We start from the raw sequence: 19787 nt of genomic DNA on the forward strand, positions 1-19787 counted from the left end.
GTGGAACAGATAGGTTTCTTCCCCTTTCACAATTATTACCTGGTTATGTCTTTGCTTTTTAAAGTGTTCTGGTTGCATCTCACAGCTGCAAGCGTGCCCCAGGGCCTGGTGCAGTGAAGTGTCTGTGTGTGTTTTGCTCTCTTGGTTGTACGGAAGGAGTCATCGCTGCATTATAAACTCATCTCTATAGTTTTCAAAGCTCATTCAGGCCGGTGGAAAAGCTTCATGTGTGAAAAGTGTCAGGTTCCTTGTGGGATGGGGTGGGCTGTTACACCCCAAGCTGCACCTTGCCATTCCTTTTTCTGCACTGGAACTGGGAAGAGGGGGCAGATAGGAGAAAGTCAGAGCTGTATTGGACCCCAGTCTAATGCTTGGCCTGGGTAAGCTTCTGCAGCAGTCTCCAAGTTTCTCTTGGAAGTCAAAAATTATAATATTGAATGAGTAAGTTTCATGAAGAACAGGAAATTATCTCTGCAGTTGTGGTAGGAAGCGTGTGGGAAACATGCAACATTTGTGTGAGCTGTTGAGTATTCCTGTGAATTCTCTTAGGCTGATCTAGGTTGAATTCAACCATCTCACCTCCCAGGAAGCAAGCATGACCACCACAGGACTTTCACTGGTGCACAAAGAAATTGTGCACTGTGCTTGCCATTGCACTGGTATTGCTCAGCTATGAAAAATCAGAATCACTGTTTTTAACAAGAAAATGGTTGCTAGATGAGAGGGGTCTCCCCAGGGACTGTAGGTGGTAAGTTACTCTATTGGTAGAAAGCAACAAGCTGTGTTGATATCTACCTAACACACATATAGGCTTTGGACTCTTTGGTGTTAAAACAATTTTGAAGATCAGGAATAATGATGTGTGTGATTGTCTGTGTGTATTCACACTTTCTTGCAAAGGACAAAAAGGAAAGAGATGCCTATTTTGGCTTTTTTTTTTTCTTTTTTTTGTTTGGTTTTCTTGGGGGGTTTTTTGGGTTTTTTTTGATGAGTAATATTGTTTGTCTGCATGAGGATTGTTTGCTCTGAGGCTTTGATGCATGGTCTTTTACAGCTACTGGGCTGCTCCCCTGTAAGATTCTTCCAGAGGATGCTGCAGAGCAGCCAGCTGCAATTAAAAGTGAGAAGACAGTGTCCAAGTCCTTTGACTTCCAATTCTTTGACTGCCATTATCTTTAAATTGCATCTTTAGTGCTGCCACTCTGTCAGAGTGGGATCACTCTTGCCCATGGTTTTACTACAGCCCTAACCTGATTAGAAACCTGAGGGTTTTCTCCTCATTTCACTAAGGAGTATTAAAACAAATTATCCTGATATGGAGACTATAAAATAGGTAAAAAAAATAAATAAAATAAATTCAAGCACTGATTCTCTGTGTGCCAAAAACCTCACCATCCAGAGCTCTATTAGCAATAAAAAATATTTGAAGAGGCGAAATGTTCCTTAATCGTGTTCTACACAATGGTGGTGCTCCACAGATATTGAGGAGGTTACAGGTCTGAAGTCCTCAAGTTTATCGAAACGTAATTGTCCCTCTGTTGAGAGTCCATAGTCCCAAATCTTTTCTTAGTCTTTACCTGGATGAAGTAGACAAGGAACTTAGAGTGGGTTAGAATACATCAGGGCTCCTGAGTCTAGCTAAGAGTGCATATAAAAATAATATTGTCTTAGAAAGTAAAAAGACTGTGTCCTGCATCTGCTGAGCAAGGGTTTCAATCCCGTGTTTTTTTCTGTGTGCTGGCAGGTTCACAAAATAGGATGCATTCTGACTGAGGCTAAACAAACAGCTGGAGGGATGTTGTCTCTGCAGAGCCACAGGCCTGTCCCTTTCTGTTTGCAGGCACTCTGCCCATTCCCTGTCCTTTGTAAAGGCTCCAGCCTTACAGGGGGGTGAGCACGCTCACACACAACATTGGAGTGACCTGAGACTGAGCCCAACAAGTGCTTTCTGTCCCACTCCCCCAGAGCTGGGCACTTAATCTCTGACATATGTATATTCTGGCAAAGCACCCTGAAACACCCATCAGGCTGAATCAGGCTTGGTGTGGGTAGTGATCATTCACCCATCCTGGCATTGAGCTCTTTTGGAATCAAGGGAAGGCATTGTCCAGCTCTGCCCTGCACTGGTGTGGCCTCACCTCAAGCCCTATGTGCAGTTTGGGGCACCACAATATAAAAAAGTAATTAATCTATTACAGTGTGTCCAAAGGAGGGCTGTGAAGGTGATGAAGGGCCTGGAGGGGAAGCTATATGAGGAATGGCTGAGGTTATTTAGTCTGTTCAGCCTGGAGGAGACTGAGGGGAGACCCTACTGGGGTCTTCTACATCCTCTCAAGGGGAAGTGGAAGGGCAAGCACTGATCTCCTCACTCTCGTGACCAGTGACTTGAGGAAATGGCATGAAGCTGGGTTTGGAGTGGTATAGGTTGGATATCAGGAAAAGGTTCTTATTCCAGAGAGTGCTTGGGCACTGAGCAGGCTCCCCAGGGCAGTGGTCATAGCACCAAGCCTGACAGAGTTCAACAAGTATTTTTACAATGCTCTCAAGCACAGGATGTGACTCTTGGGATGACCTGTCCAGGGCCAGGAGTTGGACTTGATGATCCAGATGTGTCCCTTCTCACTCAGCAGTTTCTATGATTCTATGGTTCTATGAAAAAATGGTAAGTGACACACAAAACTGGCAACCCAAAGCAGATCAGATCAGATTTGTTTGCTGCTGTAACCTCCTCAATATCTATGGAGCACCAGCATTGTATAGGAGACCATTAAGGAATGAAGGCTCAATACTGAGACATTTGTCATTTCTGGTGCTGTTTGTATATAAACTCCTCAGCCAAGAGCTATTGCATGTTTTGAATTCCAAGAAGGCAATGTTCTGTGTCTTCTTACACGTGCCAGTGCTGAACAGTTCAAATAGGACAGAGAAAAAAAAAATACCCTGTTAGGTCTAAGAAAAGTGGTAAATCTATTCTCTTGAAACACAGTTCTGCTTTATCTGGCTTTACTTTCAGTGGAAAGGGAGACACACTGCTTTCCTATTGCCACCTGTTTCTGGCAATGCAGGCCCTGCTTGTAAGCCACCCAAAGTTCCCATAACCAATAATTCCTTTGGATCTTGCTAATAAGAAACTCTGCTCTCAGCAATATGGAAAATAATTGAAAGTAAATAAAGGCCACGTGTTTACAGAGTCCTTCCCATGTCATTAGCATTTCTGGTTGATAGAGTGTATTGTTTCTTACTCCCGTGTGCTTGCACTGCCTGTGGAATGTTGTGCAGGCACTCCCCAAGTGCCTTGGCTTCTTCAAGAACCTTTTGTTCAGATCTTTTTCCAAGCCTGGCAGGATAGGTGAACCTCTCTGGAAGCAAAATTGCAAGTGTCTTCTTTATTTTGTTATTTATGCATAACCTTCCCTCTGCCTTCAGCTCTGAAAGCTTTTGCTGGTTTTCACTTTCTTAGGGTTGTGGTTTCTTTCTTAATAGGTACTTAAGGAAACACCTGGAGTCACCTATCTCTCGTCTACTGTTTCCATACTTGGTTTATTTATTTTTTTAACTTCAAACACAGGATGTGTGCATGTGTGTGAAAAGGAGATCAGGCATCTACATTTAAGTGTTTGGTTGGAAGTGAGTGTCTTCCAGGTTCTTTTATAAATGCTGGAGCTAAGGACTCTAGAAAACCATTCAGGACATCAAAATCATCCCTGCTAAATCATCCTCTGGAGAAGCATCTCTCTTTCCACTGCCTGTATAGGGAACCCACAGAGACCAGAGTGAATTACCACAGCGGAAATAAGATGCTGCAGAAAGTGGCATAAATACCCCTGCAGTCTGAGCTTCTATTCACCCACTGAAAGGCTTGAAAGGCTTTCAGTTTTCCTGTTAATGTAGTCACTCTGCTCACCTAAGCAAAAATTTTTGTGAAAGTGCATCTTTGCAGAAAATTGTGTATTAAGCACCAGTCTTTATTGCACCAAACAGCACTTTTAAATCCTCTCCCCAGGAAGCTGTTGACACATGTTGGAGTCACTCTACCACCTTCTCCCAAGAAATGCGTCTGTAATTGCATTTGTTTGGTTACACGTTGCTGTGGAGGTGTTGGCATGCTGATCCAGACCTACAAGCCAACCAGCACAGCAGGTGGCTTCATGGCCCTATATGGCATTTCACCTGTGAAGGCAACCAGGATCTCCCCCTGAATCTCTTTGAGGTCTAATCTAAGCAGCCTAGAAGGTGGCAAATGGAGCTGCTCCATGCCTGAGATGGGTGGCAGTCTCTGGCAGTGAAAGCTGTGTCCTCCTGTTTGAAACCTGGCTCACATCACCCCAGATGTTGTGAAGGATGGCTCTTCCTGCCATGCCCTCTCCAGAACAAGATGTTCTCTGTGGAGCAGTATGCTCTGAAAGGCCAGGTCTGGCTGCTCCCTTCCAGCACTGCAGAAGAAGATGGCTTTAACATAAAGAAGGACACAAAAATGATCTGGAGGCTGGCCAGAGGCGGGTGGGAACAGGCTGAGAAGATGGAGGTCTGTTTGGTCTGGTGACACGGCTATGTAGATTCACTGTCTAAAATCCCTTGTGGGGAGAGAAAGACATGGAAGGAGTCATTTGCTGCAGTCAGCTTGGGGAGGAGGGAGTTTTCTCAAGGCCAGGGGTAGGAAAGCTTGAAAGCACACATTTCAGCATAATTAGAGGCTTTTCTGACATGAAGATAAAACTTGATATGCAAAGTCTGTACATTTGGATTTCGTGTTGCACTACACCTCCAGATCTGGCCTTTATCTTACCTTTACATCAGGATGTTAGGCAATTCACCACCGCTTGCAATTTACTTTGACTCTGTTGACTGTTAATTCTTACAGTGTGGATTGAAGACTTCTTTTAGAAAAGTTTCCAGTTTGTTTTTTGGTCATTAAGTTGAAAAGGTCCGTGTGCCTTTATAAAGGTGATAATAAACATGATGAAAGTGTAAAGAAAGATCAGTGATACTAAGAAGTTAGGTTATGGTCTTCTCTTTATTCATCCACCTATTAGAGGATGAAAGGGCATATAATGAGACAGAAGAGTGGGACATTGAAGGCAGACAGGGATTTTCTTTGCATGTGGTGTGTTGCCATTCCTGAACAATATCCACATGCATAAATGTAACAGGATCCTGCAAAAGGTCAGGGATTAAATAGCCTCCAACACCAATTGCAATAGCAGTGATAAAAATATAAATTTCAAGATTATTGAATGGGCTTCTGAGGTCAGCTATGCTGTAGCTGTGTGTCACAGCATTCCATGTCCTGTCCTCCAAAACACGTTCCAGTTAACACACCCAAGGCCTGGGAGATATTTGCTCTGCCTGTTTTATCAAGTGTAACAGTCACCATGCTCCTGGGATGGTCTGTGGCCATCACTTTGTTTGTACTGGATACAATAATAGTCTGCTGGGATTCTGGCATTCTGACACTACCTGAGTGACTGCTGAATGCTTTAAGTGTACTTCAGTTATTTCTTCCACAAGTGAGCTCATATTCTGCTCTACTTACTGATGCTTGTGTTGGCTCTTGGTGGAAACTTTCAGACCTCTTCTGGTCCTGTACAAGTCCTGTCTAAACCAGCACAATGGCAGGACTGTTAACCTGGCTGATATAATTCCCAGAGAGTCTGGAATAGCTTCTCTGACATGAGAAATATAAGTGGTTTATGAGACCTGGAAGTTGCTGACAGATGCTGCTACACTTTGGCCCTGCACAGGCAGCTCCTGCTTGCCTCACAACCAACTTTGCTTACAGTCAACTTGGCCCTCCAGCTGTCTGCCCACATCTGTACAGTTTTGTTCCCAGGAATAAGCCTTTTGCAGTCCTGGTGAAGTTTAGAGAGCCAGGGAGCTCTGCATCATGCTTGGCTGTGCTGCATGGGCACACCAAACACTGCCCATTGGCAGCTGAGACCCAGGACTGAGCTCTTGAAGGATGCCTAGGGATGGCCATCAGTTTTCTCCACTGGAACAGAGATAATTTCATGTTTGATGGGATCAGGTAAGACAGGAGACATATAGACCCTCTGACCTCAAATCTTTTCATTCTAGAAAGGATAGGGAAAAGATTCAGCCTTTTCACAGCTTCGCTCAGATGTAAAACCCCTGTGCTTGCAGTTGTTGAATTTCTGAGCTGTGCATTCTTGCCCTTTCCTCCTACCCCAAGCAGTTAAATGTTTGTTTGTACTGTCCAGGAATTCATCTGTTGGTATTTTAATATGCATGTGTATGATCACCAAGTTGCTACAATTACACTGTGGGAATCTTGTTTCTAAAAATACACCAATCTCTGCTGCTCTCCACCACAAGCATGAGGTAATGGATCCTGTTCCCCAGTTGCCAGTCACACACAGGAAGAAGGAAATCAATACAGCTGGCAATACAGAAAGACTACAAAAATTGTAATTAGAACTAATTTCCCTTTCACTTAAAAACATCATCTTCCAGCCTGCATTATCACAGCTTCAGCTTTACAGTGCATTAAAGCAATAATGGGCTTCCCTTCGCTAGATAAAATCCTGTTATTCTGCTTGAGAGCATCTTTGGAGTAACTCAGACTGGTAAGGTTTATTATGGGAACCTTAAACCAGCTCCTACTCCAGCAGGTAGTCTGTTGCTATTACTGTACTTCCACCAAAATTGGGAGAGATTTTGCATCACTCAGCTTGTGATTGCTGTATTTTGTCTAGAGAAACACATGTGCACACCATCTTTTAAATTTAAGGTGCAGAAAACTCCCTGATCTTGTTCTATCTCCTCTTCTGCATTATTTAAATGGCAGTTGAAAGCACTGTGAGTCAGTGGAGGCTGCGAAAAAAATTGATGGAATGCCATTCATTTTACTATTATAAAAAGCTGTGTTTTGGAAGGATTTTGCATTACAAATAGTGCCTCTGATTCCAGAGGAGCTACTCTGTGTATAGCCTTACTCAACCTTACCATTGTATATTTTGTCCAAATAACGTCTGCCTGGTGAGCAAAGGAGGGGATTTGGGAGCCTGAACTTCAATGTTGCAGCCAAAAGTCACGGTGATGAGACATTGTATGGAAATCAGTGTATTCCAAATTACAGCACTGACTGCTGAGCATGGCTGCTGCATCTCTGGTTTTCCCTCTCCCTGCCCATAGAATAAGAACAATAATGTTAGAAATGGCAAGGGGCATTCATGAATTAATGCTAATTTTAGATTTTGTCAGTGCTTTGAGGTTTTTCAGTGAGCTACACAACGTGTAGCTCACTGAACAACTGTGCTACATAAAGTACACCTTGGTCAGTGTCTGCTAGAAGGCTCATAAAGGTCTGAAGCCACAGGAGAGTTCTTCTGGCAGTGGGGTTTCCAGCCATGGTTCTCCTGCAGGGAGAGGAGTGGCCATCCTTGAGAAAAGGCAATGGAAATAGAGGGGAAGGCATGTGGAAGCTGTGCTCTGCATTCACACAGTAATCCAAAGCTGCTCCCAGTTTTGCCCCTCAGAGTCTGTTTAATAACCACTGTAGCTCCTTGTATCTTTCTTCCAAAAATTGGGTGTAAAAGGAACCCCTCTATCCTTGCTACAGGCTTTTTACTTTTAAATTAAAATACTTTGTTTTCCCCTAAAGGTTGTAGTCTGGTTGTAATCTGTTACTTTCCCAAGAGTGTTTTTTCCTACCTAGAGCCACATTCTCTCCTTAGTTCTGGTCTCTCTTAGATCTCTCTTAGACAGCCATTATCTTTCCCACTGAGCAGAAAACTTCTTAGAGAGCAGCCAGGAAAGAATCCTCTCTGCCTCTTGGAGCATGCAGTGCTGGAGCTGCTACTGGAGCTGGCCATGCATTACAGCACTGTCAGCACTGGCTTTTCACCCATCAAAGGGGTTTGTGGAGCCAGGCAAAGGCAGAGCCACTGAGCACTGTCAGAAACCTCCAGCATCTCCATCCATGCTTGGCAAGAGGCTGCTCTACAAGAATGGAGCTTTACTTCTCTGCTCCATCGGAACAGCTCCTGCCCATGGCTCTGCTGTTAATGTCAGATTGCTTAGTCCTGAAATCCTGCTTTTCTCTGCTGCTTAGATCTACTGTTCAGCTTCAGTGGAGTTTTTCTCATTAACCAGGCTTCTGTTCCTGCCTTTCAGAGTCACAAGGAAGCCCTGCTCTGCCAACCAGGAGTCAGCACAGCTCTGGTTTGCTGTCGTTTCTTACCCTGAGAGAGAGAGAGAGCAGCCTTCTCTCTGCTGGGAAGAGAGCTGCTGAAAGACACCTCCTTCATGGGGTCTTTCACAGAATGACCCCTCCTGGCATCACAGCCTTGGTCTAGCAAGGCACCAGTGAAGAAACTGAAGCCTCAAAACTTCAACAGGATAAGAAATGCGTAACTTCTGAAGCATGCTGGAGCCAACATGATGTTTCAGAGCCAGCCTCTATTCTTAGGAAAATGGTGAAAGTCATAATTTAAAAATAAAATCAAGTGCAGTGCTAGCAAAGAGTCATATTGGTGGTATTCCTGTGAGCAAATCCCTCAACCTGAATTGGCTTCACTTGAAGCTCAGCAGCACTCCACCCAAATATGTATCTTATACATAACAATTATCTTATATATAACAAATTGTATCTTATACATAAGGCCCAGCTGTGAGGTGTCTGTGGTACTGATCTGAACAGCACAGAAGTACACATGGCTCTTGCCACATCAGGCGTCCTCCTCACCCCTTCTCTTCCCCTCAGAACATGCCTGTAGTTCACTTTAGTGTTACTGGTTAAACCAGAGCCTTCCAAGGGCCTCTGTAGGAGTTAGCCCATGCAAGTGGTGAAATTTAATGTATATACCCCTAGGCACCTCTGCAGATGCTGTGCTTCTGCTGTCTGGTGGGGACTAGATGATGCTTTTGCGCCATGCACAGCCATATCTGGTTTGCATTGAGGTTACCAAATGCCATGCTTTATCCCAGAACCTCCAGATGTCAACATATTCCTTCTTCGGGTTGTGTGCAGTAAGCAAAGGGCGAGTTTCTATCTGGCTTTGAGCAGGGATGGCCACAGATTAATACTTATGGCTTAGAGCTAGGATGAACTTCCTGTGCAGCATCTGAATCAGTCATTTTATTGGCAGAAAAACCACAGAACTGGCTGTATGTAAATCCTGTTCATCTGTTGCTTTAGTACTGTTTGAATTTTGAGGTTTCCCTCAGAAAACATCCCTTGTGTTTTACAGCCACAAAAGGCTGTAGGTCATTACCCTTTACCCACTTGGGTCACGCAGAATTTTTCCAATAACTTTAACTGAGAGAAGCTGAAACCTAAAAGTTTCCTCTTGCACTCAGTCAGGCCAATGTGAACATTACTTGAGGTGACGCCAAAAAGCGAAACACTGGATCTAAAAATACTGTGCCTCTGGAGCTGATCTGGTGGTTTTACTCACCCTGTAGCCCTCACCCATGAATCCAGCCCCACTAGGGTGAGATGGAACACATGTGTGAGTTTCACTGCTGTTTCACCCTGTGCAGAAGTGTTCAGTGACCTATGCCTCTGGCTCTGAGTTGTGCCTGTTAACTCCTCAGGATTACACTGCCCAGTGATGTCACCAGGAGTCTTGCAAGAGTCAGAAAGCTGTTTTTCCCTCTAATGAAGTTATTTGATTGTTCTGCATGGTGCATTTAAACTGTAAAGGAGTTTTGCACAAGCTGCTACCAAAGCTGCACATCTCATTCTAAAGTTCCACACTACAGTCTAACGAGGAGAAGAGTGTGGAAAACAGTCAGGAGATAAAAATGCCAGATGTTAAAGAAGTCAAGAGGGTATGTAATGAGCATTGATAGTTCAGATAAAAGACAGAACAAACTAGTGAAGATATCATGTTTTATTGTTATTAAAAGTTCATTATGAAAGCAGCACAACACATAAAAATAGATCTGTGGTGAATGATACATATTACTGTTATTGCCCGGTCATTTTGTGCACACTCTCCCTTTTTAAAATCAGAAGGTAATGAATACAAGACATTTCACCAGCAAACTGTGAAACCAGCGCTCCTGCAGCAGAGAGGCTGTGCTTCCTGTTGACTCTATCCAATGTATAATGCAGTCAGAAATAGTCCTCTATTCACACTTAAAAATAAACTCAGTTTTAGAGTATGCCCCAGCTGAAAATAACTGGAGAGTGAGAGCTAGAAATAACTCTTTTCTTAGGGACCTATTTCCATGAAAGTCAAAGGGATTTTTGACATGGATTTTAAAAGCAGAAGGACATAGCTGTTTGTTGACAGACAGATTGAGAGGCCTAGCAACAGGAGCTAGGGAGGACCTGTGGCAAATAGGAGTTTATTATTTTGATCTTGCACATGCTGCTGAATCTCCTTGTTGTAGTAATTGTCTACATTCATTGCAGCACTGATTGCTGGGAGGAGCTGGGAGGGTGTATCAAAGCCAGATAGGGCGTCTGCAGCTCATTTTTTTTTCTCCCTGTTTGGGTTGGCCGTGGTTCTAAGCCTGCACACCATTCATTGCAAAGTGACTTTCACCTGTGTGCTTTCTGATTCATGTGAGAAAATCAGAACAATACCATGTTACAAAACCCCTCAGGAGGTGACTTACTGTTCCTACACTGGGGTAAGCTTTTCTTCCTTACTTCTGTACTTATCATAGCAGACATTTGAGGCTGCCTTCAGCCCCTGACTCTTGTTCCTTACCTTGTCAGGTCAACTCCAGGGCTGCTGGGAGGTTGCTAAGTGGCTCAGCAGAATTGTTGTTCTGCAGTTTTCTGCATGGAAAGGTCTCTGTGCAGCCTCAGTGCAGAAAGCAGTGCTGGAGTTCTCTATGGGGAGCATTTCCTGTGGATAGGAGGCCAAATAAGCCCCACATCAGATGTCCTACTTGCATGTCTGTGGGGGAAAAAATGCCTTAGTGGTGTGGCTACTCCTACATTCTCCTGTTATTTATTTGGGAGCTTCTTTCAGATCAGGCGAGTAGGAACATGAACCAATCCATGCTGTCCAAGCTTGTAAGCAATGCTGGGGGTTTTGCCACAAGTCCTGGTAGGGAGCTGCAGAAGGTGGCAGCTAAAAATGTGGGAAAAACCCACAAGGGAAGCTTCCCAAGGGAAGCTGCCCTGCATCTCCATAGCCTATGCCCTTGTCTGGCCCTGAAGTGCCCACTAATGTCCTCTGAACTCCTGCTCCCTTAGGACTACAGCACATCATGCTGCCACTACCAAGCTGAAGGATGCTGTGGCCACTCTGGCCTTGTTTCCTCCACAGCCACAGTTTCAAAGCCGAAGATAAAAATCTCAGTGCTGTTCCCTGTGTGGAAAATCTCCGGGCTTCAGTCTCAGCCTCACAGCAGGAGAGTGACAAGGGTGGAAAGCTGTCACAGCAGAGTGGTGATTAAGGCTCTCCCTTTGGTTTTCAGGCTGTTTACTCAAAGCAGCCCTTGAGAAAGATGCTAGGCCTCAAGCACATGTCACATTCAACCGGTTTAGCAATATTACGCCTGTTTCTGCTCAAACTAGCCAGGGAGGGGAGGGACAGTATAATATGTTAGTGCAGGTTCTCATAGACAACATATTAATATTTAGTACAAAATGTTCTTGCAAGGTGGGGCAAACATTTCTAATTGTGACACAAAAAAGAAGGTATTTTGTAACAGTTTTAACAAGTTGCCTGTGAAAAAGCGTTTGTGTGAAATATGTTTAGACAGACTACCTCACATGACACTGAAATATTTCAAGGCTCTTTCTGAGCAGGCAATAACCTAGTTTTGTTTTTTGTAAATCAAATCAGCTTTATCACAGCCAATCCCAAACATAATTAAATAATTTGGTTGTGATTTTTTTGGTTAGTTGTATTTTTTTTTCCTCTTTGGAAAAATAAAGCTATGCTGAGTGTTTCCACTCCACGTGGGTTTTACCCATTCAAGACTTCTTTCATTGCAGAATCAACTTCTTCATTCAGAGAAAACCACAGAAATATTCAGCTAATAAATTTTAGCAAAAGATTTCAAAGGCTGGTTCATTCATTCCTGAAGTCCTGAAGAATTGCAGCTTCCAAGAGGCTCACAGACTACTTCTCCCTACTGAAAAGCATTTTATAAACCTGGCCTAATTTGGAAACAGTAGTTATTTCATGTCTATTAGGGCTTACATCCAAAACCAAGATGTGAATAATCCCTAAATTGTGCAGAGTGAAAAATTCAGGCATAAATTGTGCAGTGCAGTCTCCCATTTGTAACTTTTGGATTTGACCCAAAGCCCAACTAAGTAGAAACAATTAAGGCCTCAGTTTTCTCTGACTTACACTGCATGTGCAAGTGTTCTGCAGTTGCATTTTAACATGATCAGCCAGTGTAAGTCAAGCACGAGTGGAACAGCCCTTGGTTACATAGACATCATCCTTTTTTCTCCTGCCATCGTCTGGTAGTGCCAAAAGGAAAAAAAAATAAAAAGGCTTCCAATCAGGTGATAGATGTGTAAGCTTTCTTTCACTGTGACTTTCTGCCCTTTCTTGAGCTCTCAGCCAAGCCATAACCCATCAGAAGAGGATTCACAGTCATCCTTGCCTCGAAGCCTGGCTCAGAAACCACAACAGGGCAGGATCAGGTGGTGGAGTTATGCAAAGGCAAAACCAGAATCAGGGTCAAAAGAGCATTTTCCCCAGAGAGCAAACTCCTGGAGCAGGAACAAATGGGAGTGCCCAGCAGAGCAGGTGGAAACAGGAGCAAGGCAGGAGCACCAGGCCCTGGCTCTCACCAGAGATGCCCCTGACACTGCACTGAGCTCACCCTGACATCCCTGGTGTAGGCACTGTGCTGCACCGGGCCCCCGCGGGAGAGCGAATGCGTGGGGGCTGTGAAAATCCAAGGCAGCCAAAATGCTTTTTCCAGGATACAGTAAAGGCATGGAGGGGGAATCTCTGCTGGTGGGCTGTCAGGGAGATTCCCTTTGGGTTTGTGCTTCTGCAGGGTCGTGGTGCCACTCACACTTGCCACTGGCCCAGGCACCGGCCCTGCATCAGCAAACCTGGCTTTGGATGGCCAGCTGGAGAAAGCACTAGGCACAAAGGGTGCTACATTTCTCTCCAAACAGAATTCCTCTCCTGCCTGCATCAGCTTTGGAACCACGGGGAATTTCCAAGCTGGAGAAAAATCCAAACTACCTCATGTAGAAGCACCTTTCCCTTGGATTTTTATTATAATAATTTTAAAGAATATATTTTGTATCGAAACACTGTCAGCATTCTTTATACAATGGAAAATGACACAGTCATCATGTATCATGTAAAAGAGTAAAAACAGAGCAAGACAGGAACATTTCAGTTCATTCTGGAGTACAAATAGAATCTGATGTACAGCTTAAAAGCCACACACCAGATAAAAAGTTCATCTGGAAAACAACAGGTTCTTTTATTTTGGAAGTAGGAAGAAAAGTCAGGGAACGTCAAATGTTAAGGCTAAAAATTAAAATTTTAACATGTATTTTACAGATGGTAGCCTGATTCTTAATTCATCTGCAGTAGAAGCAACAACCCCCCACTTTACAAACAGATTTGCACTTGCAAGAAATAAGAATCAGGCTTCTATGCTTGGAGGACTCTGATTGACCTCAACAGGCTTTGGACTAGAGCCACAGTTGGAATTTCAGCTTGCAAGTCTAAGGCTTCTTAACTGCAGGCCAAATTAGCACAAAATGAGGCTTTGCATTGGCATTCTACCCTTAACTTTGAATATTCCAGTTCTGGTTGCTTTAAACCACACTTTTATTGCAGGTTTAACAAAGTTCTGTTTGTGAGATACTTTTTTTGTTTTTTCGTAAATACTGTGCTACAGAGATTGTTTTTATAGTCTGTTTTTTAGTCCCTATATTATGTGTTTTCAAAATTGCCTAAATGTATGTTTATATCATGATTACAACTACTCAGAAAGACCCACTAAAGTCCACTGTGAGCAGCCAAGGAAAAAAGTGTATTTAGTTCTAAAGAAGTCAAGAAAAGTGGCTGTGTTCATTTATAGTGTAGCACAATGACTGTGTTTATACAGCTATACCTACTATTTAAAAAGCTACTTGAAAAGTTATTATTCATGTGCCGTAGCTGATTTTCAAGCATTAATAACTTGGCTGTCTAGACAAGTTTTAATTGTCATATCAAAGGCCAAATATGTTCTCAAACAAGTGTAAAGAATCTCCCATCTCCCTTGGAAAGAGGCTGGTTCTCTTTCTGAATGAAAAGATTGCCAAATTTAACTTTTTCTCAGGTTATGAAAGCACAGTAAAACCCACAAATTTGCTGTTTATATTTTTAAAATGGATCGTCTTCAACTCAAACCTATCCCGTGCAGCAAAGTTAGTAAGCCCTGAAAAACAGATCCTAGTGAATATGCAGAGTTCCCCCCCACCAACTACCATGCCCACATTTTCCCAGGGCCTAGAGGGCTCCATTAAAATGTAACTAAATGTGCGACAGGAAACATGGTTTTTCAAGAACGATATGTAAAGTTTACCCGAAGAACCTAAGACATTTTGTACATTCAAAATGTTTACACTTTGCTGTTCTTAATCTTAAGATTGTTCATTTTTACTAATAATACATACAATGAGTATAAATAAATAAACTACAGATAAGTTTTAAAAATTGTATTAACAATACATTGTGCAAAAACTCATAACAATCTACATTCTATGCAAATACCCTGACTAAAATACACAGGCTGTGTCCACACACCCTCAGTCAGTTTTTGCACAGTCCACGGGCCAAACCAGTGGCTGAGGGCAATCAGCAAAATTCCATGACGAGCTATGGAAGTAATGCTGATTTACAACAGCAGAAGGGCAGGCCCCAAGGTTTGTGCAAAAATGCCATAGAAATCAGTGGGAATTGTGCTTGACTAAGGACTAGACAGTTTGATTGTACCCCATTAAAGTGAGTGGGAGTTTTGCCATTGATTTCCATGGAACCAGGCTCAGGCCCTGGGTAAGGACGTCAGCACATGGCCCTATGTTGTGCTACACTACTCCACTTCAGTGCAGAAACAATATTTGCAAAAGAAAAACTTGGTTTTGTCGTCACTACTGTTCAGTAACTGGTTTTAGCGCTGCATTTCAGAGATTGCCTTTTCTGTGAGATTTGAAACGAGACTGCAAGTCTTTCTGAATCCATTCCAATTTGATTATCCAGCACAGGTGGGCTGTTTTGATCCAAGAGAAACAGCTCAATGTCTATAAACCAAGAGTGCTCTTCGTTAGGATAAAACACAGCCCGGTTCATCGGCACAGGAGTGAAGAACTGCATGCGGAAAAGGAAGAGGGCAGCCTTCCTACCATAGCTGTGTCCAGAGCCGGCTGTCACTGCTCCCAACGGACGATGGCACCCGAGCTGGTCTGGAATCTGCAGTCCTAACAAGCTCAGCCCAGTTTCGTAAGCTGAAGATCTCCATTTATCTTTATTGTGTCAATTGCTGACAGTGTTTCAATACGGTGGTAAAAATCAAAGAGCTGATGTCCATCCACAAATATTCTAAAACGGGGATGCTCACAAAGTATCTCAACCTGCAAAAGACAAAATGTTGAAGCATGTTGTTCACAGTGTAACTGGGAAGTTGTTTCACAGAACACAAATGGGGGGCACTTCAAAGAGCCTTTGTGCAGCTGCACATTGTGCTACTTATGTGCCACACAAGAGACAAAGGTGAGACCAGTTTGGCCCCTTGACACCAGTTACACTACGATGGATCTGCTCTTGCTGCACAAGGACATTAATCCAATCTCAAATCTCACGTTGTCCTAGCAGTAAGCACGCTGCAACCCAGTCCACTGGCTACTGGGAGGTTTTGTGTCTTGGAATAATGCCAGAAACAGACTCAAACTGCTAATCACAGCAGGAGGAAATTTAGCCTCCAACCCAAACCTTGCATTCCTTGTGTGACGGTTTCAGCTTGAACTGGGCAGAAAAGAGTTGTTGGTTTTGGTGGGGGTTTGTTGAGGGTTTTGTTTTTCCTGCATAAGTAGGCAGCTCCCTCTGCAATGCTTTCCACATTACTTTTAATTTACTGGAAGGGAGTAAACAAGGAAAGGGGATATAACTTTGTTCTCCCCTCCCACACATACACAGCTGCAGCAGAACTAAAACCCTTTCACTCCTGTGGCTGCAGACAGTCCCTGTCAGACTAGACTCCATCCTGGGGCTTCAGTGAAGGAAATGCAGTGCAGGATTGCTGGGAATTCAGCTAGACAGCTCTCAGAAGGCACAAACAGGATCAGGGAGGGACACAGCTCATCCCTTTTCCTGAGAGACCTGCAGAAATGCTCTGGAAAAGCAACAAACCTGGAGCTGAACAAGCTTGGACACGTTGGGAGATTCCTGATGTTTGGGGTGGCTTGAGAGGGTGCCCTGTTGTTAAGCTTTGCTGGAACTGCCTCAGCAGGAAGCTGGGACATGAGGGCACAAAATGTGCTCTTGGAGACCTCCAGGTCTGGACACACTAAGGAGAAAATCTTCAGTGAAGCCACATGTAAATCCTGGGTCATTTCCAGAAGCTGGAAATCCAGAGTGAAGTGCTGCTACCAAACACTTGACTCTGCTGCTATTCCAGTGTATAAAAATGGGAACAGGGCCCATGACAGACTGCCTGTGCCAAAGCCCAAGTGACTTAGAGCACGTTGCACCAGGAGAAGTGGCAGCGGGCAGTCCAGGAGAGCTGGAACCCCTGGATCCCTGGTAGTGCACCAGGTACCAAGAAGAGGCTGTGCTGCCATGGAGCTCCTGTGTCACTGCAGCAGTGCCTGCCTGAGGCCTTGTTATGTAAAAGATATGGTTAACACTGCTCACGGTCCGCTTTTCACATCACCTGCAGCCACGCCACAGTGCTAATTGGACTGGATCACAAGTAATTGGCAAGAACACTTAATAGTCTTAATTTATTCACTGAGATGGAGACCATCAAAGGTACAAAGTCAATTGGGAGCCTCAATTCTGTTTAGGCATTTGGGAAAAAAGGAGGAAAAAAAAGGCAAAATAACTCCCCTTGTACAGTCTGCCATGCTAGATGTGCAATTTTGCTGTCCTGTAACATCATCTCTCATTAGTGGGACGTGCACAAAACTTGCTCTGGGTAATTTGTCTGGCTCGTCTGAGGGCCCAGTCACCACCCAGTGCAGAAGGCAGTGGAACCCTTTCAGATGGAGCAGGACCCAGCCTCCAAGCCTTTTCAAGTACATTTCCCACACCACCAAAGGGTGTTGCCAGTTCTGATGGGAGGGTGAGTTTGTAGAAACAAGTAGAGCGCAACCAATTTGCAGCAAAACCAGTCGTATAAACACCCTCTTAACAGCAAGCATCTGGGGAGATGGTGAGCTTTTGGGGTTGGGGGAGATTATCTTGGGGGCAAGAAGGATTAAGAGAGTTTGGCAGCTGGTCATAGCACTGGCATTTAGCAGAGGGGCCAGTGAGGTTTTGTAAGAGGGACGGGGAGGAGGAGGGGTTTTCTGGGTCAGCTGCATGGAAAAGGCATGCAGCCTTTTTTCCTCAGTGTAGTGAGAGGGAAGCAGCCCTCTGCAGCCGCATACTTTGTTAGTCCTGATTTGCAAAGACATCTTCACATAACCATAAACACTACAGATGGGACTCTGCTTCTAGGTCAACCCAGTCCATCCACAGCACCACAGCACTTCCATGTACACTGTTGTCAAGTGACTACAGATTTAAATTTGACGGAAGGTTTAATCCCAGGGTTCAGAAAAGAATACCACTATTGCTTAGCTGTTTAATCTGCTAACACGAAGAGCTACGGTCAACCCTAACGTAACATCCCTGGGGACAAAGGACGAACGTGATCCTTATTAGCTGCACTAAATTGCGAACAGTGTGTCCATTAAAAAAACCATCAATATATACAGCAGCCCCACTGAATATTAACATTCTCCAGTAATAACTTGTAATGCACTAATAACATAGAGGTACCTCTTAATTTATGGTTATAAAACTAAGCTCAGGAAGTGGCGCTTCATCACACACTATTACAACCTCCGGCTTGTCATGGCGCCCAGGTGAGGCGTCCATAGCCCCATCCGAACCGCCTGCAGCTGCACGTAGCAGCGGGATCTCCATGCAACTCAATGGATACAAACAAACCAGCAACTGGTGTCTCAACTCAAGCAGTGCAGGCTGCACTGTGATTTCACGAAAGGCATGTCAGGTTCTGCTGCAACTCGTATCAAATGACACTTTATCAGACATGGTGTAAGCCACTGCCATCCTGGTACTCACCCTAAAAGGCTGGTCCGGTATAAATGGAAAGTAGGGAATAGACGACTGCTCTTCCCCCCATTCTCCGGCTACACAAGAGTTTCTGACAAACTGTCTCTCTGTAAACACAGCTTTCAGTTCTATGGCTACATCCGCAGGAGGATCTTCTGACTCCCCACAAGTCAGACTGATGCCAAAGCTGCAACACAAACAGAACAGCTCTCATTCAGCTAGAAAAAAAGCAAATAAGCCCCAAATGCCGTCAGTCTTATTTCTCAGCTTATTAAAGCCATATAGTGGCACAGGCTAGAAGACAGCTCAGCTCGTTCAGAGCTCTCTGACAGCTCAACAGGGACAACAACATGGTTATGGAATACATATGTGTGTGTGTGCATGGCGTTGGGCATATATCTGTACATATATACAGATATATATGCTTGATATGCTCCTTGACTCCCAAGCGAAAACGGAATCCCTTGAAGAAATGCCCCCTCTATGGGTCAAAGGAGAAATCAGCATGCTATATTTAAAATTATAAAAATAATCCTTTCCAGAAAGGAGGGATCCGTGCGGATGTGTGTGTGTGTACGTGCGGGTGGCCGCCCCCCTTGGCCCCCTCCCCGGGCCCGGCGCCCCGGCACGGGCAGCCCTGTGCAGGTGTTACCTCTCGGGGTTGAGGTCCACTATGCCCATAACTAAGATCTTCTTTCCCGGCCTCATTCCTCCTTTGATGTGCCCACAGAAGGGGACGATCTGGAAAGGACAGGGGGAAGGTGGCGAGGGTCAGCTCGGCATCAGCAGCGGCCGCCCTTGTGTAGCCCGAGATGAGCGGGGGCGGCGGACAGTAAAGGGGTTAATAAAATAAAATACACCACCACCCCCACCAGGAAAAAAAAAAAAAACAAAACCAAAAAAACCCACAACAAAGGTGATTTACCAGGCGAGGGAAGTACACATCAGCTTGCACCGGAGATCCCAGGGAGTTGTTTAAATGCCCGTCCTCTATCTTCTGCAGGTAAAAGGGAGAGCGCTGAGGCAGGGCCAGGCGGAGCCCCCCAGCCCGCCCCGCTCCGCAGGTGCCCAGCTCGGACCCCAGGCCCGTCCCGGTGCCCGTCCCGGTGCCCGTCCCGGTGCCCACAGCCGCACTCACCAGCGCGTCCCGCTCGGCCACGGTCCCCGCCATCTTGTGGAAGCGGTGGCGGCGGCGCTGGGGACAGGGCGGGGGAGAGGGAGGGAGGGAGGGATGGAGGGAAGGAGGGAGGGGGGTCTGTGGCAGCCAGGCGGCGGAGGGGTAGCGGCGCAGCCGGAGCGGAGCCGGTGCAGAAGTAGGAAGGCGAGGAGGAGGAGGCGGAGGAGGAAGAGGAGGAGGGGAGGTGGCCGGCTGGCACTGCCTCGCCCGGCGGGGAGCCCAGCCCTTGGCCCGAGGGGGAGCCGGGCAGGGCGGGGCGGGGGTTGCTGCCGCTCGCTCCGCTCCGCAGCCCCGCGGCGGGGCCGTCCCTCGGCGGAGCTGAGGGACGGCGGTGGGCCTGGGCCCCTCACCTGGCGCCTGCAGGTGATGGGTGC

General features: G+C 45.2%; 1 protein-coding gene across 1 annotated transcript; it reads right to left on the reverse strand.

Moving 5' to 3' along the window:
- Nucleotides 1-13148: 13148 nt before the first annotated feature.
- LGALSL (galectin like) lies at nucleotides 13149-19787 on the reverse strand. The gene is made up of 5 exons (XM_064709237.1): nucleotides 19375-19787; nucleotides 19162-19233; nucleotides 18889-18977; nucleotides 18246-18423; nucleotides 13149-15529 (listed from the first exon to the last, which is right to left on the reverse strand). The coding sequence occupies exons 1-5, from the start codon at nucleotides 19405-19407 to the stop codon at nucleotides 15386-15388; spliced, it is 516 nt and encodes a 171-aa protein (XP_064565307.1). The 5' UTR covers nucleotides 19408-19787; the 3' UTR covers nucleotides 13149-15385.

This window comes from Zonotrichia leucophrys, chromosome 3 (genome assembly GCF_028769735.1).
Source record: "Zonotrichia leucophrys gambelii isolate GWCS_2022_RI chromosome 3, RI_Zleu_2.0, whole genome shotgun sequence".
NCBI lineage: Eukaryota > Metazoa > Chordata > Aves > Passeriformes > Passerellidae > Zonotrichia > Zonotrichia leucophrys.